At 39.7% G+C, this 21,483-nt stretch overlaps 1 protein-coding gene and 1 long non-coding RNA gene across 3 annotated transcripts in view; one reads left to right on the top strand and one right to left on the bottom strand.

Moving 5' to 3' along the window:
* Positions 1-3,505, bottom strand: part of LOC144992425 (uncharacterized) — a 278,631-nt gene extending 275,126 nt beyond the window's left edge. Inside the window, exon 1 of the long non-coding RNA XR_013656358.1 lies at positions 3,143-3,505. This is a non-coding gene — a long non-coding RNA (uncharacterized LOC144992425). The remainder of the gene's footprint in view (positions 1-3,142) is intronic.
* A 141-nt stretch (positions 3,506-3,646) lies between these two features.
* On the top strand, positions 3,647-21,094 carry LOC101160807 (dynein axonemal intermediate chain 4). Of its 2 annotated transcripts, none has more exons than XR_013656350.1 (17): positions 3,647-3,805; positions 3,943-4,108; positions 6,996-7,162; positions 7,251-7,345; positions 8,540-8,690; positions 8,776-8,909; positions 9,022-9,162; positions 13,563-13,778; positions 14,063-14,196; positions 14,373-14,459; positions 14,544-14,698; positions 14,791-14,951; positions 16,568-16,686; positions 16,755-16,853; positions 17,040-17,270; positions 17,340-17,490; positions 20,688-21,094. XR_013656350.1 is itself a non-coding variant. In XM_023955624.2 (17 exons), exons 1-17 carry the CDS (start codon positions 3,777-3,779, stop codon positions 20,724-20,726), a joined length of 2,271 nt encoding a protein of 756 aa, XP_023811392.1. In that variant the 5' UTR covers positions 3,647-3,776; the 3' UTR covers positions 20,727-21,094. The 2 variants fall into 2 exon arrangements, 1 of the variants encoding a protein (XP_023811392.1); XM_023955624.2 differs by having other exon boundaries at positions 17,040-17,266.
* Positions 21,095-21,483: the final 389 nt, after the last annotated feature.

The raw sequence follows: 21,483 nt of genomic DNA, 5'->3' as shown, positions 1-21,483 counted from the left end.
AAGTGAACAAAACAATGAAGCTCAAAGCAGCTAGTCTGTTTGCGTTCGCGGCTGTTTGCACCACATCTCCCATGATGCATTGGGTTAAAGTGACAGCGCCTCAGCATACAATGAGTCGTCCTTGTTAAACGTCTCAAAACCACAACGAACACACATCAAACAGTTTATTAAATTTTCTAACTTAACTTTTTCTGCCAGAATTGTCACAAAAATGCACGTGAGATTGCGGCGGTGGGGGCTGTAGATCAATACAGACTATGAGTTTCTGCTTTTTTTAATTTTTTTTGGATGCTGGTGTGCCGCGGGATTTTTGTCAAGGTTAGTGTTCCGTGGCTCAAAAAGGTTGAAAAACACTGACTTAGACAGTTTGACCTTTCATCAATGAAGTTGTGTGGGTTTTAATAAGCGGACAAAATTTAAAAAGATTTATGCTAGAGTAACAAGCAAACTTGTACTTTTATTTCTCAGCATACATTTGATGCACACTGGCAATATGGAACAGTCAAAGAGAGTCTTAAACAGAATATACTGAAGGTAAAATAAAGCATCTGGTGTTTCACACTGCCATCTAGTGCTTTGACTAACATTGTCTATGTTGTCTCTTTGCATTTTTACTCTAAACTTGATAATACCATCACAATGAGTTGTTTAACATTAAGGAATAGTTACATTTGTTTTTTCATTCAGCTTTCCTGACCGGCAGGACAAGCTCAAGGTGGGAAGTTCGAGCCTGGCAGGACGGGAGGTCCCGCATAGTGATCAGCAGAAGCCAGCCAAGGAGACACAGAGGAGAGCCGCTCATGTTATTTAATATTTGTATTTCAGATTTATGAGTGTTTTGGATTTTCTCATAAACATTGAAAGTTTGTTGGCTTTGGTGTCTGAAGTCCTACAAATGCAAAGTTTTCTCCTGACATATGAACTCAGCCATGATCACCTAGAAGTTTTCTTCAGGGCCATTCGGAGGGCAGGTACGAGGGCTAAATTTTTAAGTTGTTCAATTTGGTGCGTTGTGAAGGCTCAGCCCATTGTTGATGACATCACAGGAAGTGATGTCGAGTTCCTTTCTTCTTCTGTGGTTTTCTGGTTTGTTGACAGATGTGTATTTGATATTTGCAGTTGTGTTTTGTATTGCATACCCAAAAGTACTTTCTTGTGAAATGGCATAATGTGCAATAAAGTTGTTTAAAAAAAAGAAAAAAAATCTGCTTTGTTGAGCTAGTTCCTGTTTCCATATGATCTCGGTCAGCAACAGAGAGAGACTTTAGTTGCCCAAAAAACCCTGTCTAACACCACAGTTCACAGTTGCTGTATTTCAATATTAAGTAACTGAGAAAACGTAAGTGTTTGAATCCTTTGTTTTACATGCTTTACTCGTTTTATTCGTGCAGTTATTTTTCTATGCCGCTAGGTGTCAATGTTGTCACTGTTTCTATGAGGTTTAAAGCAGATTTGATTATATTTTGCCTATTCTGGAGGTTGCCAATTTACCTATCATTTTGCCTATTTGGAGTTTATTTCATAATGACACACTGAGTCAGTTTTCCTTGTTTTATGTAATTAATTTATTTACAGCAGGGCTATTTGTGTTATTTATGTAATGATGAGAGGATTTTTGTTGTTTACAGACTAAATTGGAATATTCAGCAAAGGAATAAATTCAGAACAAACAAGTGGAGTCACCTCTCCTTTTTCCTCCTTCCTGTGTCCTGACCGACACCCCATCTTGTTTACGGTTAAACTCCTAGCCTGAATTAGCAATACAGTCCTTCATCCTCACACTCCTCCCTAACAGTGTGTGAGGGAGTCTCTTGAGATGTGTGATTTGGGCCCCTGCAGTTCATGCAACTATGTAAACATCACAGTTATTGTCTTCTGACTGCATCAGTTATTACTAATGGCAGTGAAGGCTTGTTCATGGCAGTGTGGAGAGTACCATCAACAATTACTTCTGGCACGTTGGAGTGGATTATGTGTAAGATGCTCTCACTTTCGTTCAGTTTAGTTGTTGCAGAATTTATAAAAATTAGTTGTATTGTATTTCTATGAAGTATTATTATGTTTTTGCAGGAGGCTGGAAAAATAACCCAACATGTAGGTAGTTCAATGCCACATTCCGGCGCCTTTTGGTTCACAGCGGGGTGAAAACTGGTACAAGAGGCAACATCGCCAGTCAGGACAACAAAATGTGCCTGACAGTTTCCAAGACATCAAAAACCAAACTGGATGCTCCGTCACCTTTTGTGGAAGAATTTACAGTGTTTGAACATGACTACAGCAAATGGGTCCTTCCTTTGCATTTGGAATTTTTGGTCAATATTGAAGCCTATATTGCTGGTTTCATGGTTATGTCTCAGGTCACGTGTGATGAGTGTAGGGACTGTTTGGTGTTGCACCATGCAAGTTTCCAGCTAAATGAAATGTATCACCTGCTGAAGCTGAAAGACAACGGGGGGGCTTGTTATACCATCTCAAGGTGTTGTGGATATCCTGGCAGGGGCAGAGAAAGCCATCAGGCAGTCCCAGAATATCCATTCAGCAAGGCATGTGCCCTGTGCAGGTGATCATCAACGTGGGCAAGTCGGAGTTTGGTGCTCTCGATGCTTTAAATTTACAGTTTCACATCACTGACAGCCAATATAGCATTGCAATCATTAATTGGATTTGTTTGAGTTACTTGTTCAAAGTTATTTTTGTTGAAGACAAGGTCATGTTGCCAAACTGCAAAACTCTCAAAGCAGAAAAATTAATATTAGGCAGAAATACACGAAACTGATCACTCAAATGAATCAGTAGGGTAAGTCTATTCTTTTATTTATTTATTGTTGGGGTTGTAAATCTATCTGGGTTTTTTTTTAGGGTAAATCTTTTGTTGACATATATATATATATATATATATACATATATATATATATATATATATATATATATATATATATATATATATATATATATATATATATATATATATATATATATATATATATATATATATATATATATATATATACATATATATATATATATATATATACAGGGCTGCACGGTGGCGCAGTGGTTAGCGCTCTTGCCTCACAGCAAGTAGGCCCCCGGTTCAAGTCCCGGCTGGGGGACGTGAAAAAAAAGAACATCAGTGGGGGACCTTTCTGTGTGGAGTTTGCATGTTCTCCCCGTGCATGCGTGGGTTCTCTCCGGGGTCTCCGGCTTCCTCCCACCATCCAAAAACATGCTTCATAGGTCAATTGGCAACTCTAAATTGACCATAGGTGTGAGTGCGGGAGTGAATGGGTGTGTGAGTGAGGACATTCTACCCTGCAACAAACTGGCGACTTGTTCAGGGTGTCCCCCCTGCCTTCGCCCACAAGTGGCCGGGATAGGCTCCGGCAGCCCCGTGACCCCGAAAGGGATAAAACGGTTAAGAAAATGAATGAATGAATGAATATATACATATATATATACATATATATATATATATATATATATATATATATATATATATATATATATACATATATATATATATATATATATATATACATATATATATATATATATATATATATATATATATATATATATATATATATATATATATATATATATATATATATATATATGTAACGACCCGGCTGGTACGTCACTCATTGGACTTCCTCCTTTGCAGGGTGGAGACGTTATTGCGTCGCCATGGCAACGTGGAAGCGGGAGCAATCTTAACTAACAAAATAAAAGTTCTAAGACTACAAAAAACAAAAAGTGAAGATCCAGCCATCAACATGAACAACAGAACTCAGCGGCTGAACTCGTGAGTTATTATTTTTCTCAAACATGACTAAAGAAAACGACGACTTTACGCTGTTTTTTTAAACGTATTACTACTCGAAAAATCTGATAAGTATAGCAAACGCCGTGGCTGCTCCGGTCTCCATTGATTTCTGTTAGGTTGTCTCGAGCGTCGACCGACGCGGGGACAGCTTTCCTGAACGGCCGGACGAGCTCAAGGTGGGAAGTTCGAGCCCGGCAGGACTTGAGGCGCCGCAGTGTGCTCAGCAGCAGCCGGCCGGGGAGACACCACGGCCCGGAGGAAACACCGCGGAGAGCCGCTCAGGTGCGACCGGGCCCGTCTGCACACGTTAAATTAAAACGCGTTTTAGGTCTCTTTAATTCGTTCAACTAAACTACATCGATGATTATGCAGTGGTATTTAAACATATTTTTTTATTCATAAATATCGTTGTTGTAACCCTTAAAGAACCACTCTGATCATCCTTTGATGCGTTCCCAGCGATCTTTTTATTATAATTACGACTTTTTTAGTCAAAATCAAATATATGTGTTGTTTCTTAAGGCATAGTTTCTGCACACCAGCAGTGGTTCATAAAACATTCACCTGAGTTTTTGTGGGCAGGGTGCAGAGTAATCCGGTCCCAGTTCCTGTCACCCATCTGATTACACTCGCTCCCACTAGGTTACAGCCCCTCACCCCCCCCCCCCCCCCCCCCCAATCTAACATTACTGGTGCAACAAAAGTGACAGGCAATATTGGAGCTATCCAGTTGTACAGTTTAAAACCAGATTCCAGTTCAGACGAGGAAAACCAGGACGTACAGGGATCTGGTCATCAACAAGTGGATGCATATGAATGGAGTGGCACCGGGAGCTTGTGGCCCACCCAGCGTATTTTCCCTGTCACAAATACGATTTACTTTTTACGATCACCTTACTACGATCAAATACGGTTTTTACGTCTGCTCCTGATTCACAATGATTTTGAATAAAGAAATACAGTATTTTCCACTCTAGATTTTAAGGCACACCGTCAATGAGTGGTTTATTTTCTAGATTCTAAATGAGCGTTATATATAGGGACGGGCGTGATGCAGTGGTAGGGGCTTCGAAGATTGCAGGTTCAATTTCCGCCTTATCCGCCCATGTGTCGAAGCGTCTTTGGGCAAGACACCGAGCCCCACCTTGCCCCTGGTGGAAGGTTGGCGCCAGTGTTTGGCAGCGTAGTTTATGATTGTGTGGGTGAATTGGACTGTGACTGTAAAGCGCTTTGGGCCTTCAAAGAAAGTAGAAAAATGCTGTATAACTATACACCATTTACCATTTTATCATTTATATGAGGCGCACAAAACTATAAGCCATTAAGTGAGACTAAAGAGTCAGAGATAAGTCCATAAGATATTCAGACTTTATTAACTGTGTTCACAGTAACTCTAGAACTTGTTAATAACACGCTACAGGTTAGAAGCGTTAGCCGCGTTAACATATTCACAATAGCTGTAACTCCCAACTTTGTTTGCAACACCTAAAAAGAAAGACTTATATGCTAAATCAAACGTTACTGTGGCTCTGCTAACTCCCAACCTTGTCAGTAACACGTAAAAAAACCTGGTCATCCCTGCTACACGTTTAATGCTGCTACAATACAGACTTTTTCATATTGGAACCAATATTGGAACCAAATGACATTAGTAATCAGTTATTGGTCTGAATCGGTCTGAGTCAACATTGCTATGGCAACCACTCTTGAAAATTAGGAGTAAACTTGTTGGAAAGCCACATCCCTACAAGTGACAGTGGGTTTAGGGCAGGTACATAAAGGAAACACTTTTTCCTTAGCTCAGAATGCATTTTCTTCACCTTTTAGGTTCACTCTATCTCTGTCTATGTCTAGATGGAAAATAAAGACGTCATTAAAATGTCTACAATAGTTCATAAAGAATGACATTATTAGCATGAGCTGAGGAATCTAAAGGCACGCGGTGATCCTGGTGTTGGGCAACAGGCAGCTCTCCTCCGCGTTCCCGGTTCACCTGGCAGACAGAGCCCACACCACCCCTCCCCTTTCATTCTCACTCACGCAGCCGCGTGTGACACAGACAGGAGCAGCTGTAGGGATGGGGATTCAAAGGCTTCAGGCTGTTACAAACTCTGATGAACAGATAATAGGAACCCAATAGCGGACCAGATATTTTTCCAAGCACTGAGCCGCTTCACCGCCGCCCCCACGTTAAATTTGCGCACCGGACAATTGCCCGTATTACCTGTGCCTAAAACCGCCACTACCGTGCCCCCCCCCCCCCCCCCCCCCCCTCTGGCATGGCTTCGGGCGTGTCCCACTATTTGAGAAGCACTGCCTTAAAGAAATATTCATCCTTCATTCTTCCCCATCATCATTTTTCTTCCCACCGTGTTTGAAATCTTCAACATCCACTTGCTATCTTGCGTTTCTTCGGTGCTGCCTTTTCTGGTGACTCGTAAATATTCTTCTTTGCATTTTTTTCTTTTAGTGGAGAAGCACCTTTCTGTGACCGACTCCATCTAGTGTTGAAACTTAGAAGTGCAACACAGTTGAGCTCAAGCGGCACGTATTTAATTATATTTTCAAAATTTGCTGCAGGCCAATAAAAACAGAGCCGCGGGCCGTAGTTTGGACACCCCTGGTTTAGGGGAATCTGTCAATCAAATGAACATATATTTTAAATGAGGTTTCTTATTGGCAGTTTGTAACTTGAATCATTTGACATATAGAATGAAAAAATATTAGGATTATTACAAACATGTTAAGAGAAAGATATCGGAGCTAGAATGGTTATTCTAACAATTATAATGATCAAATAATAGATGTTTATTTCTCTGTAGAAGTCCATATCAGTCTGGATTGTGAGGTGCGCAGTCATTTGTTTTGTTTTTTGTTTTGTTTTTCTAGAAAAATTAGGACTTTTATCTGCACCTTATTGTGCAGAAATGACAGTAATCAGAAATGCATTTTAAAACTTAATTTTCTTAATGTATGTCCTTCATTATAAGAAAAAATACCACAAGAACATGTTAAAAACACCAAAAACACAATTTTCATTGTATTGGGTCTTTAAAAACTGTCTGAGGATCTAATTCACTGCTACAAATGCTAAAAACAGGTTTTGATGCTTCTTTTGTGTTGAGATTGAAATAAACAACATCATGTTTGCTGACTCACCGTTCTGCAGGTGCTGGATGCTGAGGGCAATGATGTGACTCCGCTGCCCCTGCTCCCAGTGAAGCCAAACCACATTTCTCGTGAAACAGCAGGATTGTTTCTGGATGACTTGTTCACTCCAGATCACTCCAGCTCCAGCTCCAGCTTTGATTTGGAGTCCTCCACCTCTTTAAGCAGGTGGTGAGACTCACATCCAGCCAATGTTCTAGTGATTTAAGGATAAGTGACAGTGCCAGAATAAGAAGAATGTCTGTTTGTGTTACAGGAGCTCATTTTCTCTGTCCTCAAAGGATTCATGGATGCAGGGGAGTAAGGACAGTTTCCTTACGGAGGACATCCACTTAAGCCTTTCTACTCCATGTGATTATTATAACCTTTTATCTGTTTATTTATTATTTTTTTCTGTTTTGAAGAATACTTTCTTGTATGCCTTATACCAGGGGTCTGCTACCTATGAAGCTATGTTTACATCGCCCTTGGCAAGGCATGTTCATGCTACCACTTCCACTTAAAAGTTAATGTAAAAGGTTTTGGGCTTCCGTGTTCAAAACTCTTGCGTTCACGCGTAGCTAGGTATGTTTTAAGGACCATTTACAGAACACATGACCATTGAATGCGTGTTGAAAGTTAAACCAGTGGAACTTTGACCAATCAGACTCTCAGATTTGGTAGTGATGTATTTCCCTTTGAATTCACAGTGCCAACCGTTTGAAAACTGATCATGGGGGAGAAATGAATAATTATGGTTTGTGTCTATTACACCAAGTCTTTCATGTATCAGAATAGAGCTGTGAAAGAAAAAGTCCGGAGCAAAATTCACCAGATTTGAACCGCTTTGACATTTTTTATGCCAAGTCTCTTCCAACTGCAGGTAGAAGACATGTGCCCATGTGTTTGAACACCATGGGCTAAACGCATGTTCAAGAATGTGCTGTTAGGGTGTCCTTAAACACGAGTCACATGCCAGGTGTGTTGGTAGCTTAACGCTAAAAGGTCCAGTTTCTGACTGACTTAAGTCGTAAAGTCCCACTTTACCATTTAGAAAATGTGTCAGCATGTCCCTGCAGGAGTCGCTACAGTGAATCAGCTTTCACTCATTCGCACGGGTGGTTTGGCAGAGTGTTTCACTTCGAATGACCTTCCTTCCTAAAAGGTTTTTAGAGCAACTTTATACATAAAAACCGAACAGCAACTAGACACTGCTGTGCAGCAGAAGATCAGAACATGTTCTGTAGGATTATTTTATTGACAAATCACTTTGACAATAGATTCAACCTTTTATCATTATTTTGCCCAGTTGTCTAACAATTTAAAAATCGGAATAGAAAAAAGTTAACTAAAAAAAATTATTCAAAACAAAAATTATTTATTCAATTGCTTGGATTCTTCTTCAAAGCCAGAGAGCCACATGTTGCAGACCCCTGACTCATACCAACTAATAAAAAACACAGTATATTTGATGCTTCTCAAAGGTAAAATAGCTTATTTTTTGGTCCAAAATCATGAATGGATGCTTTATGGAGCTTTGATGGTTGTTTCCTCTCTTTCCTGAAGTGATCCCACCAAAGAAAGAAGTGGTAAAAAAACAAGTGTCAGAAGAGATTAAAGTGGCTGACATGGTTCTTATGGAGTCAGAAACGGTTACTCTGCTGGACATCTCCAGCACCGTACTCCACGAGGACGCTGACGGTGCAGAAGACGTCAGGTGAGTTCATGGAGCAGCTCCAAATCAAAAGTCTGTTTCATGCAACTTAGTTTGTGTAAAATTACTTTGATTATTTCTTTAACAGGATGAGGACCAAGCATTATGTTGAACTTTGTAAGAGCAAAGTGCACAATGCTGTAGATCAATCCACACAGACTATTGTTGGAGAGCCCAAAAACAAACTGATGCAGACCAACGAGAACACTGGGCTTGAAAAGAGTATGAATGCACTTAATCCTTAATATTTTTGATCTTTTTAAATCCATGTGTACATGAAACAAACAGTCCTGAATATGTTGTTTAAGGACATTTGTTTCACTTGCTCATGCAGGCACTTCTGCAACAACGTGGGATGTCTACGACTCTTACTGTGGCCAAGAGGAAAACTCTGGAATCGATCCTGATGATCATCATCACCCATCTAGGATGAGTGGGAGGAAGATCACTGAAAGGAGCAGCTCAAGCACCACAGGTAGGTCATTTGTGTCTTCGCCTCCTTCAAGAACCTCTTTGTGTATTAGAAACCTGCAACAAATGCATTTATACCCAAAAAAGCCATTTTCTGCTCATAAACTGCAAACATTTGTTAAAATCTTCTCATTAACAGTCAGTCTTTTAAATTTCCTATTGTAGCCGCAAAATTATGTAATGTAAAGATGGATGATTGATTCCATAAAACAAACCTCTGCACCACAGGTAGGGCAGTCGACCTCTGAGTCCTGATTGCAGGTTTGATTCTCATTAGGCAAGATACTGAACCCCACCTTGAGGAAAGAAGGAGATGATCCTTGACTTTAGTAGGAAGTCCTCCCACCAACCGGTGATCATCGATGGTGGGGGAATGGAGGTGGTTGACTCCTATAAGTACTTGGGTGTGCACCTTGACCACAAACTGGACTGGCCGGAGCAGGCTCATGCTTTGTATAAGAAAGGCCAGAGTAGGCTGTTCTTCCTGAGAAAGCTGAGGTCCTTTGATGTGTGTACCGACATGTTGCTCCTTTTTTACCAGTCGGTTGTGGCGAGTGCTGTCTTCTATGGGGTTGTATGCTGGAGTGGTAGCATGACCACAAGGGACTGCAATCGATTGGACAAACTGATAAAGAGGTGTGCATCTGTGATCGGGAGGAGGGTGGACTCTGTGGGATCTGTGCTGCAGAAGAGGATGAGGGCCTTGACTCAAAGCATTCTAGACAATCCCAGACATCCCTTGCACAAGACGATGTCTGGTCAGAGGAGCACACGGAGTAATAGGCTCCTTTCACTGCGCTGCAGGACAGAACGCTTTAAGAACTCATTTGTCCCTTCAGCTATCAGGCTGTTTAATTTAAATTCAAATTAATTTTATTTATATAGCACCTTTCATGACAGCAAAGACAGCTCAAGGTGCTGTACATAAAAACAAAATCAAATGTAATAAAATACAATAAGATACATTAAATTAGCCCCACACAATAAAATACACAAAGACAAACACCAGTGGAAAATAAATAAATAAATAAATAAATAAAGATAAACCAGAGAAACCAGAAGGCGCCGTCTGCCCTGTCCTCCTATTGGCAGGGGTGTCAGTATAAAACCCAAACACCCCAGCCAAGGGTGAGAAAACAGTCGTAAACAGTCTAATAAAATAAATATGTGTTAAAATATCATAAAAAGTATACAAGTAAAATTCTAGATTAAACAGATATGTATATGATAAAATGTCATAAAATACAAGAATAAAAATTCTAAATTAAGCAAATAAAATGATGTGATAAAACATCATAAAACATAAAAAGATTGAAGAATAAATATATATATATGATAAAATATCATAAAATATAAAAGTCAAAAAATATATATATAAATATATATATATATATATATATATATATATATATATATATATATATATATATATATATATATATATACATATATAGATTAAACAAGTAAAATGTTAAAATTATGTAGTAAAACATGATAAAACATAAAAAGACATCAAATCTAATTAAAAGCTAATTTAAAAAGGTGTGTCTTTAGTTTCTTTTTGAAAACCTCAACAGTTGATGAAGCCCTCACATCCTCAGGTAGGCTATTCCACAGACGAGGCCCATAGTATCTAAACGAGGCCTTGCCGTGGTTTTTTGTCCTGACCCTGGGGACCTTCAGCAGGCCTGCACCTGAGGACCTAAGGACTCTAGGAGGTTCATACGTTAAAAGCAAGTCTGATATAAAAGAAGGACTAAGACCATGGACACTCTTAAAAACTATTAAAAGAATTTTAAAATCAACCCTGAAGCTGACGGGGAGCCAGTGCAAAGATTTTAAGATTGGTGTTATGTGCTCCCTCTTCCTAGTTCTTGTTAAAAGGCGTGCAGCAGAGTTCTGGACTAGCTGCACGCGGTTGATAGTGGTTTTCTTTACACCATAAAGGAGGGCATTACAATAATCTATCCTTGATGTAATAAAAGCATGGATTAAGATTTCAGCACTGGCTCTAGAGAGAAAGGGTCTCACTCGGGCGACATTCCTTAGATGGTAAAATGCAGATTTAGTTAGTTGATTCACATGTTGGTCAAAGCTAAGATCTGTATCTAAAATCACACCGAGGTTCTTTACTGTGTCATTTGTAGTCATAGAGTGGCTTGACAGATAAAATTGGACCCTATCTCTCTCAGCTTCAGAACCGATAACCAAGACTTCAGGCTTGTCCTGATTGAGCTGCAAAAAGTTCTCTCCCATCCACATTTTAATGTCTAAAATACAATTTAAAAGGCTATCCAGGGGTCCAGTGTCATCAGGAGACAGGGCTACATACAGTTGAGTGTCATCAGCGTAGCAATGGAAAAAATTCCAGTCAACATTAATTTAAATCCAACAAAAACTACAATTCCCAAAACCCCCTCCCCATATTGGGTATCATCGAAAAGCCGTGCATGTCCTCTGTAGACAACAAAAAAGTTTATGCAGTAATATGCAGTGGCTTGGTAACAGTTTTGAGGTTTTCAAGTTTAGAAATGTTCCTCTATAGCAGGGGTGTCAAACTCATTTTGGTTCGGGGGCCACATTCAACCCGTCTGATCTCAAGTGGGCCGGACCAGTAGCGTTAAGGCAAAACAACAGCTTTATTCTTGTTTTTTTACCCAATTGGAAAACATGCCTCAACCAACACGGTAGCCTAATCATTTCTTATTACACATTCATTCACAGAGGCCAATTGATCTTACATAAAATTAATTTCACTTTAAAAAATATTGGTTTATTCAATTTTATACAGCCTGAATATTTTAAATCTGACACTGAAGCAATCCTGATAATAATTTCAAGAGGGGCTACAGAAAAAAATGAAACATCTTCCTAAAATGTAAACGTCCAAACGATGACAAAATTACATTAAATTAAACTTGCAAACATTTGTGAACATAAGAGTTTGGAGTTCACCTCCTTTCTCTCCTGAAACTTCACAAGACCATCAATATCAGGATTTAAATCCTGTGCAGAAACACATTTACTGTCATTTAAGTGTGCAAAACACAATGAAATGTCCATTATTATTATCATTCATTATTATAACAATCTTTTCCCGGTTTCTGCCTGAATTTTGTGGCAACACCTGCCTTCTTCCTGACCTTTGATGGAGCGCCATCAGTGACCAAAATTACTTCCTGTGACCAGTTCACTTTAACATTGTCCAGCACAGTAACTAGAGAGCTGACTATGTCATCAGCTGTTGTTGTGTCCATCAATTCAAGAAACTCCACTGTGACAGTCTCTTTAACACCTTTAATAAATATGCACAGCTGTACATATCTGTGATGTTGGTGCTTTCATCAATAGTGACTGAAAATACAATAAATGACTGGATTCCTTCATATGGCTGCCTATGTTTCCTCAGAGATGTTGGATCTGATCGTAATTCTTGACAGACTCATGTTTAAGGTCGACTGCTTTTTGGGAACAAGACTTCTGCAGCCTTCAGCATTTTTCAATAAGTTCACCATCAGAAAATGATTTGGATGTTTGCACCAACTTGTCTGCAATAAGGTAGCTAGCTGTCACTGCTCCATCACTGACGTCACAGCTGCAGTAAATCCAGATGCTTATTTATCGGTCCAGCTAATAGTTGCTAAATCTTTTTTTTCTTAACTACAAATGGTGAAACTTTTCTTTGTGGAGAGTCTCAGTGTTGCTGAATGTTATATTCCTTAAAGACATACCAAGCATGCAGGTTTGCATTCAGCTCCGTGAACAAATAAAACGCTTTCCATTTTCTTGGAAAGCTCAGGACTTCACTTCAACATTTTTCTTTCTTTTTGACAACATTTTGGTCATTATTGTGTCACTACTGATCATCCTTCAGTGGTGAGGCTCACAGGGAAGCAAACTACTGCCTACCCAGACACAGAGCTGTTAGGTTTTGTTTTTTTGGCACATGCAGAGTTATGTTGTTTCAACTGTTAAGTTTTTCCTTTGTTCCCCCTAGTGGCAGAATTGCGCATTTCGGTTATTTCTTTAAAAAACCATAACTCGCCACAGGAATGGACTAGAAACTTGCTTTCTTTTTTCATCCTTGGGATTTTTACTCTTCATGTGTGGGCCAGACTAAACCACCTGGCGGGCCGTATGTTTGACACCCCTGCTCTATAGGATACATTTGCATTGCTGGTGATCAGGAGGATAGAATACCTTTAGTCTCTGCTGCCATACACTGGTCTTTTGTAAAAACTGCAGACAAACTGTCATTTCATCCCTCTAAGAATTACAGATGTTATAATAGATCTTTGTTAAAAATCTGAGTAAAAATGTCTTTTCTCTATTTTTGATGTCAAATTTCACCACATGTAGATGTGTTTTTTTCACATGTAACATGTTCACTTGTTCCTTCTACAGGCAGTTCCATCAGCTCTCTGTCAGACATGGAAACTCAGCGGGACATTAAAAACACTACAGTAGATCCAAATGAAGTCCTGCTTTCAGAGTCCTTTCAAAAGATTTTGCTCGTAATGGAGAAAACAATTGCAACAATCCTTCACTGGCCTGAGCTGGCTGCTTTTAGACAACTGCCAGCCCTGGAAGGTGAACTCCAATCATCTCTGCATCCAGAAGGTATTTTCACTTTGAATTGACTCTTTAAGACCAAACTGTAACTTCCTCACACATCCTGTCATAATCACAGTACAACAAAAGAAATGTCTGCAATTTTAAGATGGTGAACATAATTTGAGATGCTTTTTTTTATTTAGATTCTTATTTTTTTAACAACAAATAGAAGAATGTGGTTTATTTCCTACATAAACATGATAGAAATAGCTTTGTTGCTATCTATCAAATTAAAAGTGAGAGTTTCAGGTGTTCTTTTACAGCTTAAAGCTCATTGCTGATTGTTTCAGACCTCGACAGTGCAGTGAAGCAGGTACATGAGGAAGAGTCCTCATCTCCAACCATAAAGCCTCTCTGGACGTTTGACTCAGAGCTCACCACAGGACGCATGATAACCAGCATGACGTGGAACAAGAAGAACTTGGTGAGAAACCACCAAAACTGAGGCTGCTTCATCTAATCCTCTCTTCTAGAGAAGAACGATTTCTTTTATTCAGTGACATGATGGATCCTTGTGTTCAGATGCGTCAGATCAGGATTTTGAATCACACATTGAGCATTTAGAAAATACACAGAACTAACCCCAGAATCCTCCTGCAGAACATCCTGGCTGTCAGCTATAGTGACTGTGATCCATCGAGCTCCAGAGCGAGTTTCATCTGCTGCTGGTCCCTAAACAACCCTTTGGTCTGCTTTTACGTTCTTGTTCTTCTCCAGTAAAAAAAAAAACAAAGGCGGCTATTGTGTAACAACACCACGTCTCCTTTGCAGTGGCCGCAGCGCATCTTCTCCTGTCCGAGTAGAGTAGCGTCCATGGACTTCTCCTCCAGCGACCACGGCCATCTGGCTGTGGGAATGTATGATGGCTCTGTGGCCATCTACAATGTTCAGATTCAGGACAGGGGGGCATGTGTTGCTACCAGCAGGTGAGTGAGAGTACTGTGCTGCAGAATTCAGGAAGTAAAGATCTAATAGAGAAAAATAAGAGACTTCATGTTGCACTGATGTTGTTTCTCAGCAAGTGTCCAAACAGGCACCTGCGTCCAGTCTGGCAGGTGGCGTGGAACAAACAAGAGAGTAAATTCTCTGGGCTGGAGGCAGAAGAGGTTCTGGTCTCCATGTCAGCAGATGGCAGGATTTCCATGTGGCAGCGCTGCAACAACCACCTGGAATGCATCGGTACTGTTGTCTGCATGAACCACCCTGTAGTTACAAACGGAGTTTCAGATCGACATGCCAACATTTTATACACAACAGAACACAGATAGCAGCAAATAAACAGTGTTTACATGTTTCTTTAGTGAAAGACATGGTGAGAGAGCCCTGAAACATGAAGACATTTCAAATCTTCAGTCAAGGGAACATTTGGTTACCGATAAGTTAATTGTTATATTTCTGTAACGTGATTGGCCACAAAAGGAAAACAGGACAGTCTGTGGTGTTGAGGCAAAGCAGTCAACCTCTTATTAGGATCGCACGCTCAGTTACCCACCCATGTGTACAGGTGTCCTTTGGCAAGGCACTGAACCCCACATTGCTCCTGGTGGTTATAGGTTTGCACCAGTGTGTGAATGTTTGTGTGTACGTGTTTGACTGTAAAGCGGTTTGGACCTTCTAGTCCCACTCTGATCATCTATTGATCTATTGTAAAAGTGTTCCCAGTCTTCTTCTAACTCTGATTATATCTGATTAATCTAAAAAACCTTCGTTGTGTTCAAAAAAAGTTTCAGCAGAGTGGCAGGAGTTGATTAGAAATTCACTTCTGTATTGTGGGTGGGACTGTTGGCACGGAGTAGGCCTGACCAGCCCCACCTCAACACCTCCCATTGCTGAGAGCTTGGAGCCGGGAGCTTGTGACCCGCACAGCGTATTTTCTACGTCACAAATACAATCATTTTTTCCTCTGCTCCTGATTGATGATAATATAAAGAAAAAAATACACAGAAATGCAATTTTGAGCTTGATTTCCTCCTCCCTCGTCAGAAAAAGTGCCTCAAGAACGTGTTAAAACATCCAAAACACATTCTTTCTTTGGAGTGGGTCTTTAAATCTAGGTGGAAAATTAACTCAGTGGCCTTGCAGTTTGCCCTGAGACTAGAAGGTTGTGAGTGAGTCTGATGTCACTCATAGAAAATGACTTGCCTCTGGTTCTAACCAAATCAGTCACCATTTGTTCCATGGTGGCGTTTTATACAGACGCCACCATGGTGGAGCCAGATGACATCAGTAAGCTGATTGGTCCAAGTGTGTCTAAGTCAACATTTCTATGGCAACCACTCTCACCAATCAGGGGTGAGCTTTTTGGAAGTCCACACCCCTACCACTGAAATTGGTCTTGGAAGAATCTGTCAATCAAACTCTTCAAACAGTCGACATGAGACCACATACTTCAATTGATGCATTTGAATGGTCATTTTATAACTAGTATAACTTGCACTACAGAAAAACATGAAAACATGTTAAAAAATTAGAATGATCAAGAACATGTTAAAAAAAAGATGTCAGAGAAGAATGCAATTTTGGCTTCTTGGGAGCAAGGGGACTTCCTGTTTGGAACGTAGGGGGTCACTCAGTCCAGTTCTTAGATACCATCAACAGTTTCAGTCAATTTAGACAAAATTTCTCTCTGTTGGGTTTTACATTTGATAACACTTAAAGTTGTACAGCAGGTGGATGTGGCTGTGCTCTACAGTCAGTAGCAGTTTGGAAAAATAAAACCAGTGTAACCTGCTGTAACATCTCTGCTGTGACATAAACAGAACAGCATTTTCTGTATCAACAACATGTTTTCTAAGATCTGATGAAGATACGGAGGATTCACGATGACAAGAGGGGAAATGGCGTGTCCAAGATGGTGGGAGAAACCATTCTGTCTGAGGTGTCTCCCGGACACTGCCTGGACTTCCATCCAAAAGTGAGCCGGCCACACTAATGGAACTGCATTTGGGGTCTTCCTGCTTTGACAGATGGTGTCTTCTGCAGGAGTCAGACATCTATTTGGTTGGTTCTTGGGACGGCCTCATCCACAAGTGTTCACTGAACAACAACCAGCAGTTCCTGGACTCGTATCAAAAACACTTAGTGAGTAGATCAAAGCAGAAACGTGGTGGTTAACTTTGCAGCAGTTTAGATCGTTCTGACTTTAGGTGCAGCAGTTCCTCTTCTTCAGACTGTTTCCAAATAAGGACATAAAGCTCTTATTTGCATGACAGATAAAGAACTCAGCAATGTGAATATTTGCTAACAATGATTTTTGCCCCCTCGTAGCTCGCTGTGAACGACATCCAATGGTCTCCATTCAGCCCTGATTTGTTCCTGAGCTGCTCCTCAGACTGCACCATCCAGCTGTGGAGGCACACCTGCCTGAGCCCGCTGCTGAGCTTCAAGTCCGTGCACAGCCAAGTGTGCGCCGTCCGCTGGTCCCCGGAGCGCTCTACAGTGTTTGCAGCCATTTACAGACAGCAGGTGGAGGTCTGGGAGCTGAGTTCCAACATGTGAGTGAGTCCAACACAGAATAGTCGCCGCTGTGGAAAGCTCAAATGTATTCACACCTACACTGCGCTGCAGCCTGTCCCCGGTCGTTGTCCACCACGCTGCAGCCGGTGTGACGCTGACAGCCCTCCTGTTTGCCAGAGGGACAGACTGTGTCCTGGTGGGGGACAGTGAGGGCAAAGTGACCGTCTACCAGCTCAAAAATTTCACAGCCGAAGACAAGAAGGTAAATCCATTTCACTGTACAAGACATCCATAAAATAAAAACAATCTCACCATTTTTTTCATTTGGATTCAACGAACTCCAAAAAGAGGTAGCCTAAAAATAGCAAAAAGAACACCAACCTTAAGAAGAAAATCCCTAAAATTATTTAAATTCTCTGTCCATAGTCATTTTTTCTTAACAAGAAGTCTCATATCAAAATCTAGAAACAAGAAGTTACACACACTTAAAACTGAACGTTATACAATAATAAGTACTTGCTAGTAATAAGAAAATGATTAGTATTTTTCAGTTTTTAAGTATGTAAGTCATTTTGATTACAGAGACAAATTAAATCTAAAAAAGTAAATTTTTTTGGATTTCCTTGGCATTTAAGGTTTTTGCTAACCACGCCCACATTTCTAATATGTTAATATCATATGTCATATTGTTTCATTAAGCTTAAGCCAGGGATTCATGTGTTCAATTTTCCTATTCCTGTAAAAAAACTATACAAGCAACAGGGGAATGCATTAGCATTGGGATTTCACCATGCTAACGCTGTTTAAAATGGGTTCTTTCCGAGTAGCTTCCAAATGAGGCTTGAGGAGTTAGGAGGTGATAATCCCTGGGAAGAGTTTAAATATTTACAAGGTTAACACCATTTTTTTGGTAAATTCAACAGGGCTGCCTCTTTTCTGGGTCAAAGTTCAATGAAACTTCAGTTGTGGTTGTAGACTTAACCATGCAGCATGTGTTTCTCTTTTCCCATTTTGTGGGAAAATCTGAAAAATCGCCAAATTTTACACTTTGCCACAAAATGGTCGTCATACCGTAAGTGCTGAGGCCATCCTATAATAATTTCAAAACTTCCTTTGGATATCCCCGACAAGTCCCATTCATTTCTTAGTGCAAGTGGGCCCATCAGAATAAATCCCCCAAAATCTACAACTATCACTTATTCTTAGAACATCAATCTACATTTTGTTTTTTGAAATAATGATAATGAATGCTAGTCTAGCATTTATTGAATTTTAAAATAACATCCTTTAACCCTTGTGCTCTCCTAGGCACTTTAACATTTGGAGTTGGGTCATCTAGACCCACTAGACAGTGCTCTGAACCTTTTTTCTTCAATGATTTGTGATCTTCACTGGTGTCCATGGATTACATGGAATCTTCTCCACCTTTATCCACCTTTGTAGCACAAGGGTTAAATTGAACAAAAACCTTTTATTACTTAATAAATTTAATTCAGCTCTTGAAAATTTAAATAAAATGCATTTATTTTTTCGTAGAAACATTTCTTAGGTCACATAATTTGAGTTTAGACTCCTTTCAAGTTTTTTTTGTTATCTAAAGTATGGAGAGAAAGGATTTGGACTCATTTTAAAAACAATTTCTAGATCCTAGTTCTTAATGAAAATAATGGGCTGATTTTAAGAAAAGCTTGGAAAGTTGTAGAGCACCTGGAAAAAAATGTTTAAAAAAAAAGGTTTTAAATCTTTGCAGGTAGTGATGGGCAATATATCAGCGGAATATTTGCATATTTTCAGTTTATCGGTCCGATATTACAAAGTCTACTGTTCTTGTTTTCAGAAACACTTTATTTTTGAAATGGGTGGAGTCTGCATGTTCTCCCCGTGCATGCATGGGATTTTTCCGGAGACCTTTCCTCCCACCATGCCAAAACATGCTTCACATATTTTTATTTTTGATAGGCATACATGTTCCTAATAGATCCTTGGCAATGGGGAGCTCATGGTTTACAGTTATGCCCAATCGTCAATAAATGGTCAGACTATTTTCAGGTATATTTTCTAAGTTTTATAGTGATACTTGTTCCTTTGAGATCCATTGCTGTATGCTTTAAAAGGTCAAGTACAATGTGATTGAATAGCAAAGGAAAAGTTGAATGTAACCGGCAGGTCTGCCTGTGACAGGTGCATGCCTGATTGATCGGGGGATGTAGTTCAGCTGGGTCTGCCCCTTTATAAGGAACAGGGAGTGAGTTGACAGTGGCTGCCTGCCTGGTATGTATGGCTGAAGCTCCTCTTTTTGGAGAATGTAGATCACCTTTTACTCATTTTTTCTGCTCTTTTAACTAGATGCTGTAAGTGGCTGGACGTGTTGCAGATGTCATGAGCCACTGCGTGTTCTTTACCCACCCTTTAATACATTTTACATTTCGAAATGTGACCAAGGTACAGTCAGTGCAGAGTGGAGCCACCAAAACAAAAATGGCTGAGGCAATAAAAGCTTATAAAAATTTACTTTAATGAACAATTTAAAATTGCAGTTTGACTCCAATTAACAGTACACAGATAAAATAAAAGGGAGAGGCAGGAATGTAAACAGGAAGGATGAGCTGACCGCCAGTGCAGGAGGGGAGGGAAGAGAGAGGCCGTGGACTAAGCCAGTACGCGGCAGCACACCTCACTCCACTCCATGCTGAACAAAAAAATCCACACACACACACACTATAAACGTGCAAAAGAAACTTCCACTACACACTAACAGGGAAATAAACAAATAGAGTGAGGGAACGAGTGTGGAAGACGCTGCCACAAGGGGCCCCCCTCAGCAAAACCACACGCACCGGCACCTGACTCAGACCTATGAACTGATAAAAGGAAATCTAAAACACATTAAAATGTATAAAAAGTGTTGGTAAAGAACACGCAGTGGCTCATGACATCTGCAACACGGCCAGCCACTTACAGCATCTAGTTAAAAGAGCAGAAAAAATGAGTAAAAGGTGATCTACATTCTCCAACAAGAGGAGCTTCAGCCATACATACCATGCAGGCAGCCACTGTCTGTCAACTCACTCCCTGTTCCTTATAAAGGGGCAGACACAGCTGAACTACATCCCCGATCAATCAGGCATGCACCTGTCACAGGCATACCTGCCGGTTACATGTGCATTTCTAATAAAAAAAACACAAAGGAATCTAAATGTGTTGTTCCGTATACTTAAATATCGGGATCAGCAAATATCAGCTATTGACCGCAGTTGGAGGGGAAATATCCATTATAGGTATCAGCCTGGAACAATCATATCATCTCTATTTTTCAGGTAAATTTGCAGAATAACCACCGTAAAGACGGTGTAACTGTTCATGTGACCAAGATTGAATTAGATTAATCCAATTATATAAAAACAAAAGAATCTTCTTTTTTGAAAATTTAAGAACACTTGTGATCGTTTTTTCTTTCAGGGGAAACGTCTGGATGACATCCTTGCATCAGCTTCCTGAAAACTGGAGAGAAAAAAGACCAGTTTGTCAATTCAAGAGACAATTCGTTAATTCTTCCCATCAAAATGGCTGTTGGGTCTGTTTTTGATCTTCTGTTCATTTAATGTTTGCACAAAAACAACAATTGAATAATTTACAGCAACAATCTCAGTTGAACTAGTGCAGTACATCTCCATATCAGGTATGAAATGTTTAAATAATCAGAAGTGGCTGAAACATTGTAGTTTTTTTGTCTCATGGCAGCAAAAACAAACTCCTTGCATCCCAGAGCAGATGGTGTGTTTGTCAGACACAAACCCTACTTTGTCCTGTTAAGCCTTCACATTGCCTGCCAGAACGGAAATCGAATAAAAAACAACTTTTCTCCAGTTTTGTGATTTTTCGCTTTTTATCTTATTATTTATGAAGCTGATTAAAGAATCAAACCAGAGAGGATTTTTTACCTATTTTATTTTCTTCCTTTTGATTTTCGTTCTGCATATTTTTATAAAACAAATGTATTTTAACCATTTCAACATTTGTTTGTTTTTTCCATCTCAATTTGTCGTTTTCTTTGTTTTTTTAAATGTTATCACTTGACAAAATGTAATTTCTTGTAGACTCATTTCTGGATGAAGAAAATTTGAATTTACTTTCATCTTTAGAAAGGATTCTGTTTTTTTCAGCTGTTGGATGAAACTGTTTAAGGTTCATATTATGTTATTAAGAATTTTTAAATATTCAGATGTAAATAATTTCAATTTAATATTCAAGTCTT

The sequence above is a fragment of the Oryzias latipes genome, chromosome 6, assembly GCF_053564925.1.
Source record: "Oryzias latipes strain Hd-rR chromosome 6, Olatipes_Hd-rR_3.1".
Taxonomy (NCBI): Eukaryota; Metazoa; Chordata; class Actinopteri; order Beloniformes; family Adrianichthyidae; genus Oryzias; species Oryzias latipes.
Note: the sequence above shows the minus strand (reverse complement) of the source record. Positions and strands in the feature narration are given on the sequence as shown.